Raw genomic sequence first — 8,537 nt, 5'->3', positions numbered from 1 at the left:
TTCAGCCACTTGGCGAGCACTCGACAATAAACTTGGCAACTGAATACACCTCAACAGATATTGTATCCCCATGGACAGGGATAGGGATAGGGGGAGGCAGAGTATTGCATCACATTCATGGATGGGGATGGGGGGAGGCAGAGTATTGCATCACATTCATGGAGGCAGAGTATTGCATCACATTCATGGGGGGGTAAAGCATATAATTTACAACACATTCAAAGAGCAATGCTGATATTAAGGGATAATACGATTTCAGCAACTGAATACACCTCTGCTGTAATCTTGTGGACCGGCATAGTTGATGGACGGAGCTCCAACCACCTAATCAGTGAAGTACAGTTTTCCTATCTGCGATCAAAAAAAATCTCCATGGTGCGTGGGGCTTCAACGATAGAAAACTGCCTTCATATTTATCTCGTGTAAATTAGAACTCGAAGATGGAGTACCAAGTTGGTATTGGTTGCTAATAATTCATGAAACCCATCAATTGGATAAATGAATGCTGAACAATGTCCTTGTAAACCCATGGATTGCTTTTGGGATCTCCACTTGGAGTGGTGGGCAAGCACCGAGTAGTTCCGCACTCTTCGACAGCAAACAAGTGCTTGGTTGGGAAAGTTATGTACGAAGGATAATTTGATTCACAGATTTACAGCAGCATATTTCAGTGAAAGGCAGAATATTTACACCACCTTCAGAGGGGCAGCGTATTTGCACCACGTTCATGGAGGCAGAGTATTGCATCACATTCATGGACGGGGATAGGGGGGAGGCAAAGTATTGCATCACATTCATGGACGGGGATAGGGGGAGGCAGAGTATTGCATCACATTCATGGACGGGGATAGGGAGAGCAGAGTATTGCATCACATTCATGGACGGGGATAGGGGGGAGGCAGAGTATTGCATCACATTCATGGACGGGGATAGGGGGAGGCAGAGTATTGCATCACATTCATGGATGGGGATAGGGGAGAGGCAGAGTATTGCATCACATTCATGGATCTGGATGGGGGGAGGCAGAGTAGTGCATCACATTCATGGACCTGGATGGGGGGAGGCAGAGTATTGCATCACATTCATGGAGGCAGAGTATTGCATCACATTCATGGGGGGGTAAAGCATATAATTTACAACACATTCAAAGAGCAAAAGCAGAATATATTCATAAATGTAGAAGTAAACCCACCAAAGGGATAAGGGGCTTTTGAAGACCAAGGGACATAAAGGATCTGTTTCTTTCTGACAGCAGGGTAGGTTGTTGGCCTTTGGTTTTCACTGGATCTATTATGGTCCCACTCCTCCTGCTCTTTTACCTCTCCATCCAACTCCCATGTCCCTCCAGGTGGCACACCTTCTACCAGCCACCCTGCCCTTGTTACCCTCCCTACCACTAACCTACGCTTTCATACAACTCTTTGTTCACCTGTGGATCCGTCTTCACAAGCCCATGGTAGCGAGCTCTTCCACACAGGTATTCAAGTCTGCTGCCCACCATCACCTCGCAGATAGTAAAATAATAATAAATAATTTTAAAAAAACTTCTAAAATAATCTAATAACAGGGATGAAAAAAAAAATCAGCCATGTATGGTGGCGAAGGTTAGATGGGTACACGATATAGAGAAGTTACAAGGCAAATCAAAAAGGTGAGGGAATGAGGGTGGGGGTGAAAGATCAGGACAAAAGGAAGGGAGGACTTGTGAAAAACAAATTGTATTGATACAGAATGGATGAATATTAAAATAGCAAAAACAGTACAGTTACCTTAGGGTGTTGTTATGGACCACTATGGCAAGGGGAAGAGTAAGACGAATAATATCAACAAATACGAAGTGGGCCAGGAACGAAGGGCAGAACTTGAACTTACCTTGAGATTACATGAGACTTGAACTTACCAAGCATAGAGTAGGAGAGATTACAAGAAAAAGCAAGTTTGAAGGTTCAAAGATTCAGTTCAGCATTATTCAACTTAATTGTTGAACATTATACGCATGATAATGGAGTTGTCCAAACATGAAAGAGCAGCTCAATGTTGGCGAGCATTTAGGAGCTAGCAAGTAGCAACAAGCAGATTCTCCGCACGATCATGTGGACACAGTGTATTACACAGCCAAGCGAGCTCATCAGGGAAGTTGAAAGTGATGTGCAATTATTTATTTTCCAGCCACATTTGCAAAATCTCAACAAGTGGTAGCTGGCCGGAAACGAATCCTACGCAATCCAACAATCTCACGATACTGCACATTCTTTCCACGCACGCACCACAGGACACTTGATACTTGATATTATTTTATTTCTATTATTACAATGTCAGCAGGAATGAGCCAAGTACATACATTCCACTTATATAATTTAAAGTTAGTGAGTTGCTGTGCATGCGCGAGCACTGAACGGACCACACGCAGCCACTACAGCACAAACCTGAACCGCTCAACAACAATCGCTGCTGATGCGGGATGGTGGGAAGGAGGGAGGATGGTGAGGTCTGGAAGAGAAAAATACAATCAAAAGAAAATGGAGGGAATGGAAATATTTCAGCAATAAAATGTACATTCATCCTCATGGAAATACCAATAATCATCGATTTTGTTTTTCTTTCGATTCGCTTTTTATTATTCAGTGCAATTTGCACTGACCGAAGCAAAATCTGCGTGTACGGTGCTCAGATTGCCAAGTGGTGAACACCCATGGGAGAGGTGCGAGTCGACGCGACATTCCGCACGAGTTGCAGACACAGATATCTTTTATCCAAAAATCCCAACACTCCAAAAAAGCCTTCGGATGGTCCCGGTTTGTGAAAGCCGTCACGTCAACTTGTCAGAGCTCCGGCAACCAGGAGCTGGTTACCATTCCTTATAGGTATGCAAATGCCAAGTACACAAGCAATTCCTTAATTAGTTTAAACACGATTAAAACAAAAGAAAACCCAATGACATTACACAAAGCAATGCAATAACTCAGTGTAAAATCACCCTCAGACATGATATTTACTGTAAACCCGCTGCTTACAGAAGTCGCGTGGCCAACGGCTTTCAGGCCAAACAAGTTTCTGCAATAATCCATTCCTCTCCCACCTGTAGCTCAACCTTCGAAAAGACTGAGAAATGAAGAGGAAAACACGAGTTAACGCCAATGGAACAAGAACGTGATGAACGCGCCCCGCAGTATGGTTCACGGGAGATGCAATCTTTCTCAACCTGCTGTGCAATTTCACAACTCTAATTGCAAAAAGCGGCCAATTCTACCTGACCGATAGCGGCACGAGTGGGTAGACCCATCACCACAAATTCCGCAAGAGATAGAACTCTGAAAGAATGAGGATGGAAGGTATGGACGTGATTCATGTGGTTATGGGCGCTGTACCGATATAACGTGTTGTTCAAATGTTCCTTTTTCAAAGCAATTGCTGAGCACAACAATGTTTTGCTTTTGGCATGTGTGTCGGGGGCTCAGAGGTGGGATGGGTGCTTAAATAGCACAGTATTACAGCAACGGTTGCTGCTCATAATGTACTTGCGACAGTCCCTGATTCTCAGCAACTACTCCCTGCATGGCCACAGGCTGCCCATAGCCTTGCGCCACCATTCCTGTCCCGCTCACCGCGTAGCCGGCCTGTTCCCCAGTTCTACCGGGCGCGGATGGCATATAAGGCAAGGATGCAGAACTGCAAAAAACAAAGGGAGAAAGGGGAATTGGATGGTAATACCATACCACCACCACCATCATGCCCACATACTGTATCAGAATCTCTAAACAATGTCTTACATTCTGACTGCATGCTCGTATCGAATAAGCTACTTGGAATTGTAAAGTAGTTGTAATTAATACAGCACGATGCCGTGGATATTGTGCAAAGGGACAAGATTCATAAGCCAAGCCCCACGAGCAGATGAACATAAAATAAGTCATCCAAGTTGTCACTAAAAAAAACGAAGAATAAATTGATGTTACCTTCGACATGTTTGCTAACCGGTATAGCTCCAATCATTTTGTTTGCTGTAACGTTTTGATTTGCTCACCCACTGAATGATGGCTGTGCCAATGAGGTGGAGTTTGCAGGAAGTGTAGTTGCAACCGGCAGGCTATAAGGTTGCCCACTTGGGGCTGTTGTGTACCCACTCTGACTGGTGCCCTGCACTGCATAACCCTGTAGATACGAACCACATTCCATCCGCCAAACAATCTCACTTATTAAACAGGTATCTAAAGCATAAAGCGTCAGTACATAGATAGCACACGCATACCTGAATCCCAGACAGGCCTGCAGTATGGGACACGTAGTACTGCTGTGGTTTGCCATAAGCACCATACGCTGGAGCTTCATTCATCAGCCGGTTGTACAGATCCATTGCTTCCATTACCTTCAGGTTCAGGTCCGAGAGTTCGGAGTGTCTCCTGCATACAGGTGAGCAGGTACCGTACAATATTGGCATTGAGCATTGGAGAAACACGGTGGCAGGCCCGTGCCACAATGTTGGGGATGGAAAACCAACTCTTCATTTACAATTTACACACATTACCCTAATTACCTTAAAACTAGCCCTAACTAAGCATATAGACACACACAATTCATGAAAATGAGTCGGCACAACACCTGAATTCTGAAGCCACGGCAGCACAGTATGCAGACAAATTGAGATATTGTATCAAGCACATAATGATCAACCTAATGGTGCAGTGAGCAGTCGAGACAATTGTATCTCAAATTTACAATGAAGCAGTGTATAGTCAACTTTATGGTGGAATGAGCAGTAGAGGCAGTTATAACAAAGGTAATTGGGTACCAAATGAGGAAGCAGTGCCCACGGACAATGTTACAAGATTGGTGCAGCACAAATGGTGCTGAAAAAAGTTGCTATGTTTAGTGTCTTTTCAAAGCGAACCGGTTGAGATTGATAATGTCAGCATCACATGGGAAACTCTTGAACTTGGCTGCAGGGAATCATCTGGCCCGATAGAAGCTCACAGACTTGCAGAAACAGGGCACCGCAGCAAAGGTCGCCGCTCCAGATGGTTGAGTTCGGCTCCACTGAGGCCGGTGTCCAATGAACACCGAGCCTCCAAGAAAATCCTCGTCTCGAAAGGAGAATTCCCACCCACTCCTCCCTCCTTCCCACGAGCACAACACAATGCGATGCAATCCCAGTGAGGCAACTTCACAAAAGTCTCTACCTTGGCATGCTCTTTCACCTCTCTGCCCGAGCGCCACAAGTTGATCTCTCCTTTTTTGCTCTTATCTGTCGATGTAATGTCTCCGTCAGTAGTTGTCTTTTATGCCGAGCATACTCGGCACACCATTTACCTCTCAAAGGCCAATCACATGGCTGCTCATGGCTCGAATCACAGTCACCATGGGACACAGCTTGTGTGGGCATGGTTCTACTGGCATGGATGAATTCCTGCCCAGCCATGCCATTGTCCAACAACGATGACCGATCCTCACCCATTGTGAGTTTATCGTTAAATGCCATTTTTACGACGATTATCAACCTAATTCACATTCCTCTACTCTTTACTTAACCAACATTGGAAATACTAAACGATTATATGACAAAATAATGATAATAAAGTATGTAATAAATTCTAAGTCCGATAACAACAATAATTACATCGTCAATCATTCCTCTCGATCAATGCAAAATATCACACCAAATTACAGATTATTCTCATTTTTTTCTCGCAATATAATGAAAGCAAAACTTGGTACCTCCTATCAGAAAGGTTTATGATGTGGATGGTGACCATCATGTTTTGTAAACAGGAAAGGAAGAGAGGGTGGCAGAGGGAGGGGATTAAATAAAAATGGAGAAAAGTAAAGGAGGAATGAGAGAAGAGGTTTAGTAGAAGTTAAAGGTTGTGGGAAGAAGTGGTTGTGGAGGTGGGTCAGCTGGTGGCAATTGTGGGGGTAAGGGGGTGAGGAGGGGATGGGGATGGTGCGGTGAGGGTTCTAAATGTTAACATTTTTTCATACGTACAAAATATTATTATTATTATTATATATATTTTTTGTATACAAGATCGAGGCTCGTGTGTAAGAGCTAACATCAATCACAAAAAAAACGGAAAAGGACACACAAAACATACAATAAAGGGAGCGGGATACAAGATGGGGAGAGAGAGGGAAGCACACAAGTACAACAGCAGAGAACAGGGACATCGGAAGATCTGTGGGAGGGAGAGGGCTTGGGCGGAGGAGGCATGGGAAGGCGGGAGGGGGGTAAAAAATAGATAGGCCGTTAGTTACGATTTGATACAAATCTATTGCCTTGTAGGGCACCCAAATAAGTTAAGGGGTGAAAACACCGTGTGCTAGATTGAAGGAGAAATGGCGGCGAGGCTGGAAGTGGAGTATTTCATTTTCCGCTTTATTTTTGTTCCACACTCCCTTTTTTGCAAATCTAAAACTCAATCACTAGTTTTCATAACCCGACTTCATCTACCAACCCGAATCTTGAATGTGCAAAGCAAGGGATGTTGCGTGTTTGTGTTTGCAAACCTGTCTATTTCTTCCAGTCTCTGATCAATCAATGGTCCCATCTGTTGGCAAGCCTCTGCAAAAAGGGCAAAACACAAGTGGCATTTTGGTCATTACCTTAAAAACAATTCTACCTCCATGTATCCACAACTGCACTTCATTAATTAATCAATTCATTCATTACCATGTTTTAGAACACAGTGTGTCGATTCTACCAAAGCGGTTTATTCACTGGGGTTACAGTCCTCGACGGGTCACCGCTCCGATGCAGGATACTCGGCTGATGGTCCAGGAAATTGTAATTTGTTCATGGTGCCGGCAATAACTCGCCTGCTCTCTGTGAAGGATGCTCTGGGATCTTTAACACCCATAAACAACCAGTGCTGGTAGACAGGTCCTCCGCCTTAATGTTCTTCCAAGTGACGGCATACACACCGATGCCTCGCCATTCATGCGAAACACCAAGGTGGGAGTTTATAGCTGTGCCGAGATTCAAACCCAGGTTGTGCAGCTCAGATGTGAGTGTACAGCCTCTAGGTTATCCTACCAGCCCCTCACTTCATTACCAAAGGTTAAAAAACATCATTACGTTACTCCACAAATGACACTTCCACAATGAGATGTTCCAAAGTAGGCTTGGTAATGAATGCAGAGTGAAGATGTGTAGTAAATGTGATGTCAAGTCTTCATTTAATTTGGAGGGAGACAGAGATCATTAAAAGCAGCAGCTGTGCCCTGTTAGAAGAAGTAATCACTGTTACCGCTCAAGGCAAAGTCTCCTCCGCTCTAATGAAAATGTACTGAAGGCCTGTCTTTGTTGGTTGGGGCATGTGGTCAGGAGGGAGGAGATGGTTGGGGGCATGTGGTCAGGAGGGGAGAGATGGTTGGGGGCATGTGGTCAGGAGGGAGGAGATGGTTGGGGGCATGTGGTCAGGCAGGAGGGGGGAGATGGTTGGGGGCATGTGGTCAGGAGGGGGGAGATGGTTGGGGGCATGTGGTCAGGAGGGAGGAGATGGTTGGGAGCATGTGGTCAGGAGGGTGGAGATAGTTGGGGGCATGTGGTCAGGAGGGAGGAGATGGTTGGGGGCATGTGGTCAGGAGGGTGGAGATGGTTGGGGGAATGTGGTCAGGAGGGGGGAGATGGTTGGGGGCATGTGGTCAGGAGGGAGGAGATGGTTGGGAGCATGTGGTCAGGAGGGTGGAGATAGTTGGGGGCATGTGGTCAGGAGGGGGGAGATGGTTGGGGGCATGTGGTCAGGAGGGAGGAGATGGTTGGGGGCATGTGGTCAGGAGGGGGAGATGGTTGGGGGCATGTGGTCAGGAGGGAGGAGATGGTTGGGAGCATGTGGTCAGGAGGGGGGAGATGGTTGGGGGCATGTGGTCAGGAGGGGGGAGATGGTTGGGGTCATGTGGTCAGGAGGGGAGAGATGGTTGGGGGCATGTGGTCAGGAGGGAGGAGATGGTTGGGGGCATGTGGTCAGGCAGGAGGGGGGAGATGGTTGGGGGCATGTGGTCAGGAGGGGGGAGATGGTTGGGGTCATGTGGTCAGGAGGGGGGAGATGGTTGGGGGCATGTGGTCAGGAGGGGGGAGATGGTTGGGAGCATGTGGTCAGGAGGGAGGAGATGGTTGGGAGCATGTGGTCAGGAGGGGGGAGATAGTTGGGGGCATGTGGTCAGGAGGGAGGAGATGGTTGGGGGCATGTGGTCAGGAGGGGAGAGATGGTTGGGGGCATGTGGTCAGGAGGGGAGAGATGGTTGGGGGCATGTGGTCAGGAGGGAGGAGATGGTTGGGGGCATGTGGTCAGGCAGGAGGGGGGAGATGGTTGGGGGCATGTGGTCAGGAGGGGGGAGATGGTTGGGGGCATGTGGTCAGGAGGGAGGAGATGGTTGGGAGCATGTGGTCAGGAGGGTGGAGAAAGTTGGGGGCATGTGGTCAGGAGGGTGGAGATGGTTGGGAGCATGTGGTCAGGAGGGAGGAGATGGTTGGGAGCATGTGGTCAGGAGGGGGGAGATAGTTGGGGGCATGTGGTCAGGAGGGAGGAGATGGTTGGGGGCAT

General features: G+C 46.9%; 1 protein-coding gene across 3 annotated transcripts in view; it reads right to left on the bottom strand.

The window, feature by feature from the left end:
• Nucleotides 1-2,281: 2,281 nt before the first annotated feature.
• LOC137411552 (signal transducing adapter molecule 1) overlaps nt 2,282-8,537 on the bottom strand; it is a 94,021-nt gene continuing 87,765 nt past the window's right edge. For all 3 annotated transcript variants that reach the window (XM_068096877.2, XM_068096874.2, XM_068096876.2), the window contains exons 11-14: nt 6,502-6,556; nt 4,250-4,400; nt 4,025-4,152; nt 2,282-3,669 (exon numbers count right to left, since the gene is read on the bottom strand). In XM_068096877.2, coding sequence (XP_067952978.1) covers nt 3,489-3,669; nt 4,025-4,152; nt 4,250-4,400; nt 6,502-6,556 — 515 coding nt within the window. In that variant the 3' untranslated portion in view covers nt 2,282-3,488. The remainder of the gene's footprint in view (nt 3,670-4,024; nt 4,153-4,249; nt 4,401-6,501; nt 6,557-8,537) is intronic.

Source organism: Myxine glutinosa, chromosome 7 (assembly GCF_964187855.1).
Source record: "Myxine glutinosa chromosome 7, kmMyxGlut1.1, whole genome shotgun sequence".
Lineage (NCBI taxonomy): Eukaryota > Metazoa > Chordata > Myxini > Myxiniformes > Myxinidae > Myxine > Myxine glutinosa.
This window is presented reverse-complemented; position numbering and strand designations above follow the sequence as displayed.